The sequence below is a fragment of the Trichechus manatus genome, unplaced genomic scaffold (genome assembly GCF_000243295.1).
Source record: "Trichechus manatus latirostris isolate Lorelei unplaced genomic scaffold, TriManLat1.0 scaffold00071, whole genome shotgun sequence".
Classification (NCBI taxonomy): Eukaryota; Metazoa; Chordata; class Mammalia; order Sirenia; family Trichechidae; genus Trichechus; species Trichechus manatus.
This window is the reverse complement of record NW_004444007.1, coordinates 3,882,194-3,902,283: the sequence shown is the minus strand read 5'-3', so window position 1 is coordinate 3,902,283 and position 20,090 is coordinate 3,882,194. Positions and strand designations below refer to the sequence as shown.

At 39.4% G+C, this 20,090-nt stretch overlaps 1 protein-coding gene across 5 annotated transcripts in view; it reads left to right on the top strand.

Moving 5' to 3' along the window:
- MANBA (mannosidase beta) overlaps positions 1 to 20,090 on the top strand; it is a 161,968-nt gene that overhangs the window by 8,717 nt on the left and 133,161 nt on the right. For all 5 annotated transcript variants that reach the window (XR_002824670.1, XM_023734737.1, XM_004380189.2 and 2 more), the window contains exons 2-5: positions 10,487 to 10,581; positions 13,331 to 13,436; positions 16,355 to 16,525; positions 19,370 to 19,493. Coding sequence is in view for 4 of the 5 variants with exons in the window: in XM_023734737.1 (XP_023590505.1) it covers positions 10,487 to 10,581; positions 13,331 to 13,436; positions 16,355 to 16,525; positions 19,370 to 19,493 (496 nt within the window). In the remaining variant the exon portion in view is untranslated. The remainder of the gene's footprint in view (positions 1 to 10,486; positions 10,582 to 13,330; positions 13,437 to 16,354; positions 16,526 to 19,369; positions 19,494 to 20,090) is intronic.

The window sequence follows — 20,090 nt, the reverse complement described above, 5'->3', positions numbered from 1 at the left end:
AAGTATTAGCCCAAGAGACAGAAAGGGCCACATAAACCAGAGACTTCATCAGCCTGAGACCAGAAGAACTAGATGGTGCCTGGCTACCACCAATGACCGCCCTGACAGGGAACACAACAGAGAGTCCCAGATGGAGCAGGAGAAAGGTGGGGTGCAGAACTCAAATTCTAGTAAAAAGACCAGACTTAATGGTCTGACCGACTGGAGGAACCCTGGAAAGCGTGGCCCCTGGATTCTCTATCAGCCCAGAACTGAAACAATTTCCGAGGCCAACTCTTCAGACAGGGATTGGACTGGATTGTGGGACATAAAGGGATACTCGTGAGAAGTGTGCCTCTTAGCTCAAGTAGATACAAGAAACTAAACAGGCAGCTTCTGTCTGGAGGTGAGATGGGAAGGCAAAGAGGGTTAGGAGCTGGTTGAATGGACATGGGGAATCAGGGGTGGAAAGAAGGAGTGTGCTGTCACAGTATGGGGAGAGCAATTAGAGTCACATAACAATGTATGTATAAATTTTTGTATGGGAAAAAATTTTAAAAAAAAGAAAAAAAGATGTTGCCTTCTGTATGTAAACCAGTTCTTAACTTTTTATGAAAGTGGTATCATACAGTGTTTGTCCTTTTGTGATTGACTTATTTCACTCAGCATAATATCCTCCAGATCCATCGACTTTATAAGGTGTTTCATGGATACATCATTATTCTTTATCTTTTGGTAGTATTCCATTGTAGGTATATACCACAATTTGTTTATCCATTCATCCGTTGATGGACATTTAGGTTGTTTCCATCTTTTTGCTATTGTGAATAATGCTGCAGTGAACATGGGTGTGCATATGTCTATTTGTGTGACGGCTCTTATTTCTCTAAGATATATACCTAGGATGTGGGATTGCTGAATTGTATGGTATTCTAGCTTTTTGAGGAAGCGCCGTACCGTTTTGTGTAGTAGCTGTACCATTTTACAATCTTACCAGCAGTGTAGTAGAGTACCAATCTCCCCACAACCTCACCAGTATTTGTTGTTTTCTGTTTTTGTAATCGTGCCATTTTTGCAGGGATGAGATGGTATCTCATTATAGTTTTGATTTGCATCTCTCTAATGGTTAGTGATTGTCAGCATCTCTTCATGTGTTTGTTAGCTGCCTTAGTGTCCTCTTTGGTGAAGGAACCATGAGGTCTATAAACCCTCATAAAAAAAAATTTTTTTTTTTTTTTAAATCCTGATTCTTAAACCCAAATATGCGCTTCCCCATTTGATGACACATAGAGTGTGTTTAGGGTATAGGAGGATTTGCGTCATGTGGCCCACCACTGGGAACCAAAGGATAGTCTGAGTGTTGAATCTTTAGTTGAGTACTGGTCAGTCCTTATCCCATGTCAGTGTATATCTTCAACCTATACTATAAGATTTATCTTTATGTAATAGTTCTTTGGTATCTTCCATGTCTAAGGTACAATTCTTGGCCCTTTCTTATACACTCTTTTATATAATTTCCACAGTAACTCTGGGATGTAGGCATAATTATTCACAGTGATGGAGGCTCAGTGAAATTATGTAACTCGCCCAAGATCATGCATCTGCTAAATGGTAGAGCAAGGATTTAAACCCAGACCTTCTTTGCACCATCTTACGCTTCCTAATAACAGGAAGAATAAGCAGTCAGCAAAGGGAACAATTCTAATTTTAACATGTCCAATGAAACAGTAACAAGTTTTCAATGATTGTTTTTTTGGAAGTAGACTACCAGGCCCTTCTTCCAAGGTGCCTCTGGGTAGACTCAAACCTCCAACCTTTCGGTTAGCAGCCGAGTATGTTAACCATTTGCACCACCCAGGAACTCTTATAATGACTAAGAACCCGAGTAAGTCACTGGAGTTGTTAAGCAAACCCATGTATCCTAAGTGGGAGCACAATAAGCTATTGTTCATAATACACCATTGTTGTTACTATGTACCATTCGAGTCAGTTCCTGCTCGTAGTGACCCTATAGGACAGAGTAGAACTGCTCCATTGCTAAGGTGAAGCTGGTGGATTTGAACTGCTGACCTTTTGGTTAGCAGCCAAGCTCTTAACCACTGTGACACCAGGGCTCCAATATACTCTTCCAAATCCATTGCCGTTGAGTCAATTCCAACTCATAGCAACACCTCCAATTTGTTAAAGTTCTCCATGGATGTAATTATTCCTTGAGGGTCAGTCCACACACCAATTTCTTTTCTATTCTGTGTCCCTTGGAAATATCTTGTGGTTCTGTAGTTTCAACTATCATCTCTATGCCAAAATTGCTCAAATGCTTACCTCTAACTCCCACCTCTGTCCTGATTTCCAGCTGGAAATTCTGCTCGACTTTCTGTATGAATCTCCTCATGGCATATGAAACTCAGTATGTCCAAATCTCTTCTCTCAATCCCCCACCCCCAGTCCTTAGCTTCTTTTTTTTTACCCATTTCTAATAAAAGCACCTGTGTTTTCTCAGTGAACTCTGAGCCTCTAACTCTTTGTTAGTAAAAGGGAATGTTACTATTATCTACCCTAATAGGGTCTCAGACAGTAACTGTTAGCTATTATTATTGTTAGGGTGATCCTCTGGAATAAAAGTGCAAGTAGATGTAGCTGTTGCCTTGTAACATAGTAGAAAGAATGCAGATCTTGAGACCAAGTTGGTTTCATTTCTGGATGCGCTTCTGCTTAGTTGTGGGATGTAGGCGAGTCACTTCACCTTTTGGAACCTTAGGTTCCTCCTTTGTAAAATGGAATTTATTGCACATGTGAGTATGTGAATGCCTTTCTCAGAGGGTGATATATATTTAGAGGGTCAACAAATGATACTGTTATTATTTTTAGAGTACATGGGTTTGCTTATACAGGTTCTTAGTCTTTGTAAGAGTCCCTGGGTGGGGCAAGTGGTTAACACACTTGGCTGCCAACCGAAAGGATGGAGGTTTGAATTCACCCAGAGACACCTCAGAAGAAAGGCCCTGGTGATCTGCTTCTAAAAAATCAGTCATTGAAAACCTTATGAAGTGCAGTTGTACTCTGACAGTCAGGGGATCACCATGAGTCAGAGTCGACTCAACAGTGAACAGTTTGCTGGTTTTAGTCATTATAAGAGGTATTGCTGAGCAGCTGTTTGCTTTAAATAGACTTAGAATTTTAATGAGCAAAGAGGTTCTGACTAACCTGGAACTAAATTAAGTTGGTTGATTAGCATTTTAAATAGTTACTATAAATGTTATTTAAGTCCTTGCTTTTTTTTTTTTCCTTTCTGGTTAAGGCATATTCCCTTAGTGAGAACATTTTAAACCTTTAATTTTTGTTTATCTAGAAAAACTATATTTGGGAAGATTGCCCTCTTGAACGCAACATGCAGCTTCCTTTACGAAGCTGGGAAATGGGAGAGGACTCTTGCTTAGCCAGCCAGATCCTCACCCAGCCCCGTGGTTTAGTAGATTGACGTGTTGCGGCTGCAGCACATCTTCCTTCTCATGTTATTTTTAACTGTATTGGACTAAGTCCATAGTGTAGAATTACAAATAGGGCTGGATGGAGACACGTGTGCAGGCTACTAATTAGGTACCCCTTCAAACCTGTGTCCTTAAATATTTGTCCGATGTTAATTCACTGGAGAGTCTGAGTCCTGTGTGGGGGAAGAACAGAAAAGAAAGCAAATTGGCTGGGCCTGGCGTACCGCATTTAGTGGAACAAAACCTCACCATTATATAGATCTTAAAAGTCAGTTTTGTGATTGTCTGTTGTTATTAAATCTCACAACTCCTCTCTCCCACAAAACGTCTCTTCCAATCAAGAGCAGTTTCTGGCAGGTACCTTTCTTTCCATCTTCATATGTACCGAGCGATGTTTTAGTGCCTCCCACAGGTTTGTGCCTGGGCAACCGTCCAGTTGGCCATGACAATCTAGCATGTCGTCCACCTTATACCTCTGGTCCAGGACTTTTTTTGTTGGGAAGTTTTTGATCACTCATTTGATCTCTTTGCTTGTTATAGGTCTGTTGAGACTTTCTATTTCCTCTGAGTCAGTTTGGGTAGATTGTGTGCTTCTAAGAATTTGTCCGTTTCATCTGGGTTATCCAGTTTGTTGCCATACAGTTGTTCATAATATTCTGTCATAATTCTCTTTATTTCTATTGGGTCAGTTGTAATATTGCCTCTTTCATTTTTTATTTTGGTTATTTTCATCTTTTATTTTGTCAGTTTAGTTAAAGATTTGTCAATTTTATTTATCTTTTCAAAGAATCACCTTCTGGTTTTATTGATTCTATTCTTTTTCTGTTTCTGATTTTATTTAATTCTGCTCTGGTGTTTGTTATTTCCTTTCGTCTGGTAGGTTTAGGCTTGGTTTTCTCTTCTTTTTCTAGTTCCTGGAATTGTTGAGTGAGGCTGTTAATTTGAAATCTTTCTTCTTTTTTCATGTTGGCATTTATTGCTGTAAGTTTTCCTCTGAGTATTGCCTTTACTGCATCCCATAAGTTTTGTATGTTGTGCTTTCATTTTCATTTGACCCTAAGAAATTTGTGATTTCTCTTTCGATTTTTTCCATGACCCATTGGTAGTTTAATAGTGTGATGTTTAATTTCCATATGTTTGTGTATTTTCCATGTTTTTTTTTTTCTGTTATTGATTTCTAGCTTCAGTCCATTGTGGTCAGAGAAAATACTTTGTATGATTTCAGTCTTTTTTATCAAGACTTGCTTTGTTTCCTAAAGTGTAGTCTATCCTAGAGAATGATCCATGTGCACTGGAGTAGAATGTATATTGTGTTGTTTTTGAGTGGAATGTTGTTTATATGTCTGTGAAGTCTAGTTGTTTTATAGTGTCACTCAGGTCCTCTGTTTCCTTGTTATCTTCTTTCTAGATGTTCTGTCCAATATTGAAAGTGGTGTATTGAAGCCTCCAACTATTATTGTAGTTCTATCTGTTTCTCCCTTCAATTCTGTCAGTGTTTGCTTTATGTATACTTAGGTCCCCTGATGTTGTGTGCATATATATTTATGATTGTTAAATATTCATGATTTATTGACCCTCTTATCACTATATAATGTCCATTTTTATCTCTTCTGACAGATTTTTGTCTTAAAGTCTACTTTGTCTGATATTAATATTGCCACCTCAGCTCTCTTTTCATCATTATTTGCATGGAATATTTTTTTTCCATCCTTTCACTTTCAACCTATTTGTGTCATTGGGTTTAATGTGTGTCTCTTGTAAATAGCATTTAGTTGGATCATGTTTTTTTTTATCCATTCTGCCACTCTCTGCCTTTTGGTTGTAGCATTCAGTCCGTTTACATTCACTGTAATTACTGATAAGAAGTGACTTACTTCTGCCGTTTTGTTATTTGTTTTTTTTTTTGTGTGTGTTTCTTAAGGCTTCTTTATCTTTGTCCTTTAGTACTGCTTGCTTTTGTGTTTTGTTGGTTTATTGTAGTGAGCCTTTTTGGTTCCCTTCTTTCTCTTTATGTGTGTTTTTAAAATATATTTTCTTAGTAGTTACCATGAATATTATATTTAAGAGCTTGTATTTAGAACATTCTAGGGTAGGTTGGTACCAACTTAATTTTAGTAACATACAAGATATTCTGTATCTATACCATTCCTCTGCCCCCCTTTTGTTGTTAGCATTAATTATACCTTTGTATTTCATGTGCCCTGTAACATAGTTTTATCCTTACCTTTTATATATTTGTTGTCAAAAAACGTGAAGGGCATAACATTTAGAATTATCAAGCATGAATATCTTACCATGAGCTTTTCTACTTGTCCATGCAGTTCCCTTCATTAGGGGTCTTTCTTTTTTTATGTATAACTTTGTATTACTGTCTAGTGTCTTTTCCTTTCCATCCAGAGAGCTCCCATTATTATTTTTTGTAGCACTGGTCTGGTGGATAGTGGATATGAACTCTCTCAGCTTCTGTTTTAATTTCACCCTCATTCTTTTTTTTTTTTTAATTGTACTTTAGTTGAAGGTTTACAGAACAAACTAGCTTCTCATTAAACACTTAGTACACATATTGTTTTATGACATTGGTTAACAATCCCAGGACATGTCAGCACTCTTCCTTCTCGACCTGGGTTCCCTATTACCAGCTTTCCTGTCCTCTCCTGCCTTCCAGTCCTTGTCCCTGGGCTGGTGTGCCCCTTTAGTTTCATTTTGTTTTATGGGTCTGTCTAATCTTTGGCTGAAGGATCAACCTCAGGAGTGACTTCATTACTGAGCTAAAAGGATGTCCGGGGGCTCACCCTCATTCTTGAAGGATAGTTTTTCTGGTTATAATATTCTTGGTTGACAGTTTTTTTCTTTCACCACTTTATCATTTCATCGCTTTCTGGTCTCCAATGTTTCTGAGGAAAAATCAGCGCTTAATCTTATTAGGGATCCTTTGTATGTGACTGTTTGCTTCTGTCTCACTGCTTTGAGGATTCTCTCATGATCTCTAATTTTTGAGAGCCTAACTATGATGTGTCTTGATCTTCCAGATCTCTTTGGGTTTATCCTGCTTAGGGTTCTTTGAGATTCTTGGATTTGTAGATTAATGTCATTTTTCTTCACATATTCTTTCTGTCCCTTTCTCTCTCTCATCTCCTTCTGGAATTCCCATGATGCATATATTAGGTCTCTTGTTGTTGTCCCATAATTTCATTAAACTGTACTCAGCCTTCTTAAACCTCCATTCTTGTTGCTCCTCAGCATCTGTAACTTTACCTATCTTAACCTCTAATCTGCTGATGCTTTTTTCTGCCTGATTAAATCTGTTGGTAAGTCCTTCTATTGTGTTTCTACTTTCTGTTATTGCCCCTTTCAGTTGCAGTATCTCTTTTTTTAGATCCTCATTTTGTTCTTGCATTGTTTTCCTTATTTCTTTTAGCTCTTTGTCTATGTCTTCCCTTAGTTCTTTAATTATGTTTAATATTGGTGTATTATAGGCTTCCATTTTTTTTTTCATTATTTGGTTATCCCTAGAGGCACTTTCATTCCCTTTGTCATGTTCATTTGGATGAGCCATTGTTTCTGGCATCTTTGTGTGTTTTGTGATTTTTTGTTGGGGCACTGGAATTTTCGAGGGTATTAACTTGTCCAGTTTTCCCCAGTATTTGGTGTTTTTGCCTGCACTACTTTCTACAAGAAACTCTTAGGTGGGCATAGCCTTCGGCCTTTGCTTATCATTTCCTCTCACTCTCTCTGATAGCTCCTTCGGCCTCTCTGGTTTAATTAGGATTCAAAAATTCCAGATCTCTTTTTTCAACCTTCCATCTCTCCCAAACACACCAGAGAGTACGCTGTGATCAGTCTCTCCACCAGCGGGCACTGCCACTCAGGAGAGATATCATGTACACCAGAGTCACAGTCTCCTCTTTCTGGTTATTACTCCCTTCCCTTGTCTGTTTCTGCGATCACATTTTTAATCTGAAAATCCACACCCAGAGAACCTCTTCTGGGCTGGATGTTGCCCTCAGGTTTTGCTTGAGGTTTCTTTCCTGCTCTGTGGCGACTGCTTATATCTGATCTGGCATTCAGGGGAGGCATAGGCAGACTTTCCTCTGTTTCAAGAGGAGGAAGGGCTAGCACTCCTCAGAAGGACCTCTGATTGATCTCTCTTGTTGGTTTCACAGCCCCAGTGGCCCTGTGGTTGTTGGGGGAGCAGTCTTCACTTAGGTGACCCACCTCCTGACTCTACCTTCTGTAGAAGTTTGTATCAGTCTAGCAGTCAGCAGTTATTAGTTGGGGGAGGGGTTATCATGCTCCAGACAAATCCCCAGGGAGGTCTGCCTTGTTGCTATCAGAGTCACCCTGGTAGATTGTTGGCTGTGAGTGGAGCCTCCACTCAGGATTCCTGCCTCCTAACACACAGCAGTCTCAGTCAGCAGTCCTCAGCACCAACTGGAAGTTGGAGCATACTAACCCCAGTTGACCTCAGGGAGGTCAGTCCTGTTGGTTTCAGAGGCCAGAGCTATGGAGTGCACAGTTAGACAGAGTGCTGACTATGGGAGCAGACTCCACTGCAGTGCCATTCTATAGCAATTCACAGCAGGCTTGCAGGTGACAGTGTTTGGGTAGGGGAGGGGCTGTCACACTCCAAAGGGACCTCTAGGGAGGTCTGTCTTGTTGCTGTCAGAGCCCTCCCTGTAGTATGTTGGCTGTGGGTCTAGCCTCCACTAAAGATGCCTGCTTCTTAGCACATAGTAGCCTCAGTCTGCAGTCCTCAGCACCAGGAGCAGATTATCCAATAAGCAAGTTAAGCATGGGCTTACTTGTGCTTACTTACTAATCTGTAGCGAACACTTTCACATGGATTTCATCATACCACATCAAAGTGAAACCTATATGAAATTGTTCGCTACAGATTAAAAAGTAAGCACAAGTAGGCCTGTGCTTACCTTGCTTACTGAGTCATCAGCTCCTGTCAGGGATTGTAAATTTGAAAAGAGGCTTTGATTCTATAGGAAGGTGCTGTGAGTTTGGAAGGGACACATGGCAGCCATACCTAGAAGTAGAATCTTAGATGTGGTGAAGAAATGTGAAATTGTTCACTACAGATTAGTAAGCACAAGTAGGCCTGTGCTTACCTTACTAACTGGATAATCTGCCCTTGCTCAGCACCAACCAAAAGGGGGAGCAGACAGACTTGAACTGACTTCCCAGGAGGTCTGTCCTGTTGGTTTCAGAGGCATGAGCTATGGGGTGTGCAGGGAGGCCAGTAGAATGTTAACTATAGGAGCAGACTCCACTGCATGGCCCTTCTGTAGCAATAATCAGTAGGCTTGCAGTCGACAGTGTCTGGGTTAGGGGAGGTGCTGGCACACTCCAAACAGACCCCTGGGAAGGTCTGCCTTATTGATTTTAGGGCAGAAGCATGTATAGGCAGGGGCTGTGGTGGTTAGGGAAGCAGAGTCTTTTTTGGGGACACTACCCCAGTTGACAGCAGCTGGCAGCCTGCATGGCTGGAGGAGGGGCAGGAACAGTGAGAGAAACAATTTTCCTGCCATATGCAACTCTCTGTTGATTTTTTGCATGTCTTCAGTTCCCCGCTTCTTTACTCTGCACCACGATTGAGAGTCCCTCAAAGCTGAGCACTGTTTCCTTGTTGTATTTCTTTTTTTAAATTAATTAATTAATTTTTATTATTGTACTTTAGATAAAGGTTTATGGAACAAACTAGCTTCTCATTAAACAATTAGTACACATACTGTTTTGTGACATTGGTTACCAACCCCACAACATGTCAACACTCTCGCTTCTCGACCTTGGGTTCCCTATTACCAGCTTTCGTGTCTCCTCCTGCCTTCTAGTCCTTGTCCCTGGGCTGGTGTGCCCCTTTAGTCTCATTTTGTTGTATGGGTCTGCCTAATCTTTGGCTAAAGGGTGAACCTCAGGAGTGACTTCGTTACTGAGCCAAAAGGGTGTCTGGGGGCCATACTCTTGGGATTTCTCCAGTCTCTGTCAGGCCAGTAAGTCTGATCTTTTTTTGTAAGTTAGAATTTTGTTCTACGTTTTTCTGCAGCTCTGTCTGGGACCCTCTATTGTGATCCCTGTCAGAGCAGTCACTGGTGGTAGCCAGGTACCGTTTAGTTGTGCTGGACTCAGTCGGCTGGTGGAGGCTGTGGTGGTTGTGGTCCATTAGTCCTCTGGACTAGTCTTTCCCTTGTATCTTTAGTTCTCTTCATTTTCCCTTGCTCCCAACAGGGTGAGACCAGTGGAGTATCTTAGATGGCCACTCATAAGCTTTTAGGACCCCAGATGCTACTCACCAAAGTAGAATGTAGAACATTTTCTTTATGAACTATGTTATGCCAATTGAGCTAGATTTTCCTCAGCCCTCATCCCAGTAATCCAGTCCCTCAGGGAGTTTGTATGTGTCTATGGAGCTTCCATGACCTTGCCTTGGGCAAGCTGTGCTGTTTTCCCCAGTATTGTGTACTGTCTTACCCTTCACCAAAGTTATCACTTACCTATTTCCTTGTATTTCTTGTTGTATTTGTGGTTGTTCATGCTGCCATCTTAACAAAATTCCTCTGGGAGTGGATGTTTTTGACCTCTGGTCAGTAGAGGAGAAGATTCCTCCTGGAGGCCAGCTAGGGTAGTGGCAGCTTTAAGCAAAGTGAGAGTCCCAGGGCAGTAAGAGACTGGTAGCTACATACCAGAAATTCTGTGTTTCAATCTCTGCTAATACCTTGGAGGTTCTGTGTTTGATTTTAACAAGGGAAGCTAATCTTAATCTCCACATATGTTCTTTGATAATGAAACTATACTATTTACATATCAGAACTCTTTCATTTCAGGTGTTTTGTTGGAATTTTTTCTTATATTTTTTGTTGCTAATGATCTGACCCCTTTGTAGTCCTAGGCCAAGAGTTCATTAGTTTTTAGGTGCTAAATAGCTGTTGTTAATAATTTATTTCAAGTTTATTTTTATTTGTTTATATTTACATATTTAACCATCTATCATAATTTTTACCTTGTATCAACAGGATCCTTACTACAGATTTAATGACCTTCACTACAGATGGATCTCTTTGGATAACTGGACCTATAGCAAGGAATTTAAAATACCCTTTAACCATAGGTATGTGTGTGTGTTTATTTTATTTTATTTAAGGAGCTTTCCTTCTTTTTCTGTCTAAGCAATAATCTTTGGTTTTGCTTTGTTTAGGCCACATATTAGAGAGTTAAGTCAGAGTAAAGCCTTGTACTTCAAAAGTTATTATAGGTTTATGTTTTGTTTTGTGTATGAAGATGGTGCCACTGATCCCCAGTCATGAAGTTGTTTCTTACTGAGTTATTTTTCTAGTGGTGTTAATGGAGTCACCTAGCCCCAGTCACATTCTTTTATCTGTATTTCTTCCTCTTTACCTCCCTGTAATCAAGAGAGTGTATACCTTTGTAATTTTGTTAAGTAGGATCAGATATACGTCATTTGTTCTGTGTGGTGCTAACCAGCCATTGAGACTATGTCTTTAGTCTTATATTGTGAGACCATGAGGAAAAACATGGATATTTGTTTTCAGTCATTTTCTATATTATTATAAGCAGATATTTCCATTTGAGGCAGAATGTAACCCAATTATATACACCACCAAAACCAAAACTGAACCAAACCCGTTGCCATCAAGTCAATTCTGACTTACAGCGACCCTATAGGACAGAGTAGAACTGCCCCATAGGGTTTCCAAGGAGTGGCTAGTGGATTTGAACTGCTGAGCTTTTAGTTAGCAGCTGAGCTTTTAACCACTGCACCACCAGGGCTCCTATACACCACCACTATTGCTAAATTAAAAAAAAAAATTTGTCCCTTTATATGACCGTTTTTGATAATTATTTACTAATCTCTCGAAAGAAAAATAAAGCCACCATATTGGGCTCAATATCATGGAGTTACTGTGCTCCAGGCTCTTATTTCTAAATATTTTAAATATCTCTATTAGTGGTCCTGTCTCACCGGGAACTCAACATACCCAACATTTAACCAATTGGCTCTCTCTTTAAAAACTAACTTCGTTTTCTAACAACCTCGTTGTTCCTCTTCACATAATACCATTTTTCCAGTCTTTGATGCCTCAGGTGGTTTTCGATCTTCATAACTTTCATTCATCTCCCTGAATTCAGTCTGTTTCTGAGTCTTGTTGATTTTTGCCTAACTTTTCTCTTGGTTTACCTGTCCCCTAAGTTTCCACCTGGGCCTAGATTTTATTAGTCAGTGACTGGAATAAGGCCAAAGTTGCCTCACTACATTTCTTGTATTGTCTTTTTAGTCTCCGGTCCTTTGTATATACAGACTTTAGACTCATCTTTCCAAAATATTGCTTTTGTCATGATATGTGCATGCTCAAGAATGGCCAATGTATTCCTTTTGCTTGGCAAATCAAGTTTAAACTTCTCTGCTTATCTGTGAAATACTGTTGAATCTTGCCTGTGGTGGCACCACTCTGCCCTCCCGCCTCCCACCTGGCCAGCTTTCTCTTCTTAACTTCCCAGCACAAATTCTGCACGTGAATCATGTCTGTTACCTTAATGTTATTGATGCTGTTAGCACTTCCTTGCTTTAGTTTGTTTTTTTTCCTCTGGTGTCTACCCTCTACCTAGACATTTATACCCATCTTTTTTTTTTTTTAATAGCACCTCTATTGAGATATAATGCACATACCGTACAATTTACTCATTTAAAGTGCACATTTCAGTGGTTTTTAGTATATTCCCAGGGTTGTGCAACCATCCCTCAATTTTAGAACATTTTCATCATTTCAGAAAGAAGGCTATATTCGTTAATCATTTCCCGTTCGCCTCATCCTTCTACACCCACTCCAGCCCTAGATAACTACTAATCTATATTCTAGCTCTATGATTTTGCTTATACTGGACCTTTCTTATAAATGAAATCATACAATGTGTGATCCTTTGTGACTGGCTTTTTTCAGTAAGCATAGTGATGGTTTTAAGGTTCATTGATGTAGCTTGTATCAGTACTTCATTCTTTTTTGTTGCTGAATAATACCCGATTGTATAGATTCACCACATTTTATTTATTTTACTCATCTTTTGGTTCCTGTTTCATTCTTGAAGTCTTCCTTATGACATAAACTCCGATAGCCCTTAAACTCTATCCAACAAGATCATATTACATAATAGAACAGATAGCGAGTCTGTTTGTTTCCTGTGTTTTGAGCCCTGGTGGCACAGTGGTTAAAGCCTGCTAACCCTAAGGTTGGCGGTTTGAACCCAAGCCCCTCTGTGGGAGAAAGATGTGGCAGCCTACCTGCATAAAGATTTAGAGTCTTGGAAACACTATGGGCAGTTCTGCTCTGTTCTAGGAGTCAGAGTCGACTCAGTGGCAACGGGTTTGGGGTTTTTCCCCCCCTGTGTTTTAGGCTTGGATTCCAGCCAGATTGCAGACTCCTTAAGTACAGAGACTATTTTAGTTCCTTGTAAGGCTTGGCAGAGTGCTGGGCACATGGTATTCACTCCTAAATACTTGTTATCTTGTTAAAGCGTTCTCTCATATTTGTCAGTAAATGTAATATTTTGTGAAAATGCTTTTGTGTCTGTTCTTTAACTTGATTCCCATAAAAACTTTGTGAAGTAACTAGAAATAAATCAGTGCATTTGGGAATTTTAAGTTGTGGTCCCAATTTTATGGAAATTGGCTTTTTATGAGGAGGGATAAGCCAATACTTCTGAAAATTGCATTGAGAACTGCTTTTAAAAAATGTATATTTTCTGGGAAATATTTATTCCCTTAATTCTTAACTTATAAACTAAGACTTAACTAAGTGAATGTTATATACATCTTGCTTTAAAAAAATCTTTTCTTTTTTTAGCAAATGGCAAAAAGTAAATCTGATTTTTGAGGGGATTGATACAGTTACAAAAATCCTGCTCAATAATGTCACTGTTGGGAAAACGGACAATATGTTCAGTAGATATGTAAGTATATAATGACATCCAGTTAAAAAAACTCACTTATGTGTGTTTATATTAATTGTTATTGTGAGTATAGAAAGGTGAATGCTTATTTGGCCATGCAGACACATTCAAGCTCTTGGAGCCCTGGGTAAATTACTTTATTTCTCTGAGCCTCAGTTGCCACATTTGTCAAAGTGATGAAAACACTGCATATTCTGTGGGGTTATTGTGAGGATTTAATAAACTGATTATCTAAAATGGGTGGCACAGTGCTTGCCACATAGAAAGTGTTCAACAAATGCTGTTCCCGGCTCTGCTGTTTGGAATATCCAGAATATGCTTTGAATCCCTATAACATTTTAAAAGTTTCAATTGAAATGTTGTTATTGAATATTAAAACTTATTCAGAGTTTTACAGTATTTCATAGTTTATAATATTTTCAAAAGCACTAAGAAAATGTTTAGAAAAAGCATTGTTTTTATTTATAAATTTGATTAATTTGTTTACCACTTGCCCTGGTGGCGCAGCGATTAAGAGTATGGCTACTAACCAAGAGGTCGGCAGTTTGAATCCACCAGCTGCTCCTTGGAAACCCTATGGGGCAGTTCTACTCTGTCCTATAGGGTTGCTGTGAGTCAGAATCGATTCAATGGCATAGGGTTTGGTTTTTCGGTTGATATCATAATGACAAAATATTTGGTGAATAATTCTGCAGATTCTTGCCTACAACTGCTTTTATCCAGTATTTTTAAATTTTATAATTATACAGGGTAGAACGAATGGAATTGTTATTACACATAAGAAAGCAGTATTAAATCTTGTTCTGAAATGTAGATAATAAATATACTGAAAATGCTAATAACCCAAGAAAATATACAATTTAATCAAGATTATTTCTAATACCAGTTTCAACATTGGTGTCTAGTTACTAGGCAAGTTCAAGCTGTAGTTGATGTCTAGTTACTAGACACCAATAGGCATACTCTAGGAGTGGGGATGTGAATGGGGAAAATGAGGAAATAATGCATGTCAAGTACTTACTGTATGTGAGACACCATGTAGGAGAATTTTATAAGCTGTTTTGTTTAATGAGTGCTTTATTTAGTGCATTAGGCTACTGTATTTGGAATAGCTACTGCTCTCCAACTCGATAATTTGAAAACATGAGGGGGATCAGGAAGTTAATATTAATATGGTGGACATTACAATGCTGAGATGAGTTTGTTTCTGTTGTTGATTCTCATATGTAGGATATTTCATTTGTTCATCTTTTGTTTAGTTAGTTCATTCAAACACTGCTTACCAGGAGTGCCTCTGGTAATGGGACCTTAGTGGGGTCGTGCTGCACAGTAGATTCCTGTGTAAGGTGCTTTGGGACAACATAGCTCAGCAGGGGGTGAAGTAGGGGAGGGAGTGGAGGGAGAAAACAGGAGTTTTGTATGCAAGTGCGTGTATGTGTGAAATGCTTTACGTATGTAATCTCATTTAAGTTAAACTTCAAAACATCCTTATGATGTAGGTGGTGGTGTACCTATTGTGGAGAGGAAGAAACTGAAGTTAGATAATTTTTGCTGTCGAGTCCATCCAGACTCATGTTAACTCCAGGTGTGCCAGAGTAGAACTGTGCTCCATAGGGTTTTTAATGGCTGCTTGTTTGGAAGTAGAGTGCCAGGCCTTTGTTCCGAGGTGCCTCTGAGTTGACTCAAACCTTCAACCTTTTGGTTAGCAGCCGATCGAGTTAACTCTTTTTCACCACCAGGTACTCCAATTTGTGCATAAAAAATAAAAGACCAAACCTATTGTCGCTGAGTCATTTCTGACTCATAGTGACCCTGTAGGACTCAGTAGAACCGCCCCGTAGGGTTTCCAAGGAGTGGCTGGTAGAATCAAACTGCTGACCTTTGGTTAGCAGCCAAACGCTTAACCACTGTGTTTTAATCCAGGTCTATTGTTTGTCCCTCAGAAGAAAGGTCTGGTGATCTACTTCTGAAAAATCAGCCATTGAATACCCTATGGAGCACTGTTCTACTCTGACACTCATAGGGTGCCATGAGTCAGAATCAACTCAGTAGCAACTGGTGTTGTCCAAAGGCTTTGATCTCCCCAGTTGCACAATGTATTTTGCTACTGTGCAACTGTTACACAAGTGAATGTACAGTGAGGCGGATTCTCTGTTAGCATTATAGTAAGAATCACGGTTTCATGGGAATCACAGGATTGACAAACCATTTTAAAAGAAAACATTCCTCATTGATTAGTGGGCACTTAGTTTCTGCTAAGGGTGATGAAAAAATTCGGAAGCAGACAGTGGTGATGGTTGTGCAACATGATGAATATAATTAATGTCACCGAATTGTACATGTAAAAATGTTGAAATGGCAGATGTTTTATTACATATATTTTTACCATGATAAAAAATACAGAAAAAGAAAATGTCCCTTTCCTTCTGGAATGATTACATGAAGAGATTGTATCCTAATCTCCCTTCCCTTTCAAGGGTAGACTTTTCAAAACAAAAATAACTTATGACTTAGAAATACATGCTGTTCATACCACGGAGTCAGGTTGTCATGAGCGTCTAGGAAATCCTTGGCAGTTCACTGCCATGTGTAAATAGCCAGAGCAGACATTCCAGGGTAGAGATATTTTCTGTTCAGTCTGTTCCCTAGGACCATCATTCTGGCCGTGAAAATAGAAGGAGAAACCTAGAGATGGGTGTTTGTGCAGGAGAATGTGCGTGGTGTAAATAAAAAAGTGGGCAACTAAATTATATTTTGGTGAGATACTTTCTACTATACAGAAGTTAAACCTAAACATCTGAATTATCTTATGATGCATCTTTCAAAATTCTCTCATATATTCTGCTTCTATCTAACATTTTACCCATGAAGGTACTTTCATGTCATGGGTTTGTCTGTATTGTTTCCTCTTACTTCAGAGCTTTGATATCACCACCATGGTCAGAGATGTGAACTTCATTGAGCTGCGTTTCCAGTCAGCAGTGTTGTATGCAGCCCAGCAGAGCGAAGCTCACACTGGCTACCAGGTGCCCCCAAACTGCCCTCCGCTTGTGCAGAAGGGCGAATGCCACGTCAACTTTATTCGGAAGGTAATGGTCTCTCACATGGATGGGGCTTTAGCCTTGAGGATTGATTGTGACAGCATGCGAAGTGCTTGCTTGAAGACTCTGGTGGCATTTCAGAAGTTGAGTCTCTCTCTTGCTCCCTCAGTGGGATTTGAAAATCTGAAACAAGACTCAAAAGATTATCTGAATGTTTGTGGAGAATCTTCATCTTTCTAGGTTTTTTTTTTTTTTTCTGAAGCATGTTTCAGAACTTAAATAACATCAGAAAAAGAAGAAAAATATGCAACTGATGATGTAACTTTACAAATTTATTTGTTAACATGTGGATTTATCCAGCTTTTCACCAGACTGTGAGGTTCACATTTATTATTATTCTTGTTACTAGGAAGCCTTCTGCAAATATTAATATATTTGCTGACATGTTCTCATATTTACTACTTGTTATTGTTGTTAGGTGCTGTTAAGTTGGTTCTGACTTACAGTGACCCTATAGGACAGAGTAGAACTGCCCCCTAGGGTTTCCAAGGAGCAGCTGGTGGATTTGAACTGCTGACCTTTTGGGAATTATTTTTTCTCTTAGGTCTGGATGACTTAGATTTATTCTAATACATGGTTGAAATACTATTCTATCATGATATTTAATTTTACCAGTAAATGGAATCTTTGGGTTAATTGTGAAAATACTAAATTTTTTGCCAGCACTCTTTAGATGTCAGCTGACAAATTCTGATTATTTGTGACTAGTTAAGTGGCTCTCTTTTGGTTGGATGGTCTTACTGTTAAATTATGTTTCCTAGTACCTGTATGGAAGCCCTGGTGGCTTAGTGGTTAAGTGCTATGGCTGCTAACCAGAAGGTTGGCAGTTTGAATCCACCAGGTGCTCCTTGGAAACCGTATGGGGCAGTTTTAGTCTGTCCTATAGGGTTGCTGTGAGTCAGAAGCTACTCGATGGCAACAAGCCTTTTTTTTTTTTTAGTACCTGTATAAGGAGCCCTGATGGAGCAGTGGTTAAGAGCTATGGCTGCTAACCGAGAGGTTGGCAGTTCGAACCCACCCTCCTGTGGCTTCTTGGGAGAAAAGACCTAGAGATCTGCTCCAGTAAAGATTACAGCCTAGAAAACCCTATGGAGCAGTTCCACTCTGTCAGGTAGGGTTGCCATGAGTCAGAGCTGACTCAGCAGCACACAACAAGAACAACACTACCTACATAGGTACTGAGGTCAAAATTATACCTTCTCTGTTTTGCAACCTACCCAAACGTGTATCAATGACTCTTTAACCATTTGTTCATACCGCTGTAACTGAACAGTCTTTGAATATTTCCGTGGCAATACTCAGTAGTCAAGTATTCCGGAACACATATATTCTGTATAAGATTCATCTTTTGATTTTTTTTTGCCTTTGGCTTCAAAGGCCACAGTGATTTGAATCCTAGAGGTTGTACTTTTTCTTTCTCCCCTTCTGTCTTTAAAAACCAGTTGCCATTGAGTTGATTCCAACTCATAGTGACCCCATGTGTGTCAGAGTAGAATTGTGCTCCAAAGGGTTTTCAGTGGCTGTTTTTTTGGAAGTATATCACCAGGTCTTTCTTCTGAGGCGCCGTTGGGTGGACTCGAATTTCCAACCTTTCAGTTGTGTTAACTGGTTGCACCACCCAGGAACTCCCTTCCGTCTTTAGCTTTCTTTTAAAACCAGGACTAACCAGATCCTAACGTGAAAAGAATAGATACAGTTCTCTTTTCAGGTTGTCAATAAAGGTAGTGTATGTGTTATACAAATAGCCATGTAAGGTTTTCCTGTATCCCTATTTAATTTAAAAAAGACTTTCAGATTATCTAGATAGATCAAAGCTTTTTGTCACTGAAATCAGGAATCACACCTAGATTTCTTCTGTCACAGTGTGAGGGACACTAACCCTGGGGCAGACTTCCCAGAATGATGAATTGCATCTTGGTGTTTCTGCCTGGATTGACATGGTCCAGTGGGAAGGGACCTGAATTGGAGACCAAGTCAGCAGTCTCAAGTCCATCATTTGTATTTGGAGCTAATATCTGCCCTTCCTTCCTAATACAAATACAAAGGTTAGGTCTAGAGATATTTTGGAGAAGTTTAGAGAGTAATTATTGTGTTGTTCAGTGAAATAAGCTTTTGAAAAATGAATGCACAACTATTCTTAGATTTTATGTTCTTAGAACATTTCTGCCAATTTAACTATGTTGTGTAAGTTGAGATATTGGATATTTTTTTAGTCATCTCTTGATGTGTAACGTATTACCCCAAAACTTAGCTGAGAACAACATTTATGATCACAGTTTCTGTCAGTCAGGAATCTGAGCTCAGCTTAGCTGGGTGCCTCTGGCTCCAGCTCTCTCGTGAGACTACAGTCGGCTAGGGCTGGGCTGCATTCATCTCAAGGCTCAACTAGGGCTGAAAAGTCAGCTTCCAAGCTCACTCACTGGCAGGCCTCAGAAGACTGGCTTCCGAGCTCACTCACGTAAGCTTCTCCACAGGTCTGCCTTACAACACAGGGGCTGGCCTCCCCTTTGACCAAAAGAGAGTGAGAGAGAGAGAGCGTCCAAAACAGAAGACACAGTCTCTTATGACCTCATTTTGGAAGTGAGTCCCATCCATCACTTCTGTTGTATTCTAGTAGTTAGAAGTGATTCAGTGCGTCTAATCCATACTCAAGGAAAAGAGATTACATAAAAGCATGAGTACTAAGAGGGGATTATTCATTGGGGACCATCTTAGAGGCTGTATTTGAAAAAAAAAAAAAAAATTTCATATAATGTTTTAAAAGAAAAGACTTTTCATGTTTAAATTTCATGATACTCAGACTATATCTTTTTTTCCTACTTAATATTGTAGGAGCAGTGTTCCTTTAGTTGGGACTGGGGGCCTTCCTTTCCTACCCAGGGAATCTGGAAAGATGTTAGAATTGAAGCCTATAATATTTGTCATCTGAACTACTTCACATTTTCCCCTATATATGGTAAGCTAAGAGATGTGGTTTCTTTTTTCTTTTTCAGCCTCCTCCTTGTTATAAAAATTGGGTTTATAATTTGAATATATAGATATATATTTCAGAGACAGGTTTTTTTTTTTTTTTTAACTTTGTGGCACATTCAGTTTATGAAAGTGAAAAAATATATACAAACTGATTTTTTAATGAAAATTTACAATATAAAGCAGGTAGGTAGATATCTTTTAGCATATTTTGCAAGAAGTAAAAAAAGAAGAGAAAAGAAAGAAAGAAACTAAGTGAGAAAGAACATGCTCCAAACTTTCCCAGGCTAAGTATTCTGGAATGCATTGTGCCTACTGGCTTGCCCTTCTTTTTGCTACCTCTGAAGTCACTTTTGGAACTCCACTGTGGCGAGTTCTGTGTGTGCTCAACTTGCCAGGGTGGCTCTCTGTCACTGGGCACTTTCTCCATAACTAAGCACTCCTGTGAGGGCCTTGACACGGGCCTTGTTAAGAGTTGAAAATAAACTGAAAGGCAAACAGGGCATAAAGAAAGTCTTGTAAGGTGAAGAATACTACTTTTTCAGTTGAAGGGAATTATTCCCTCTAAAGGTGCATTGAATAA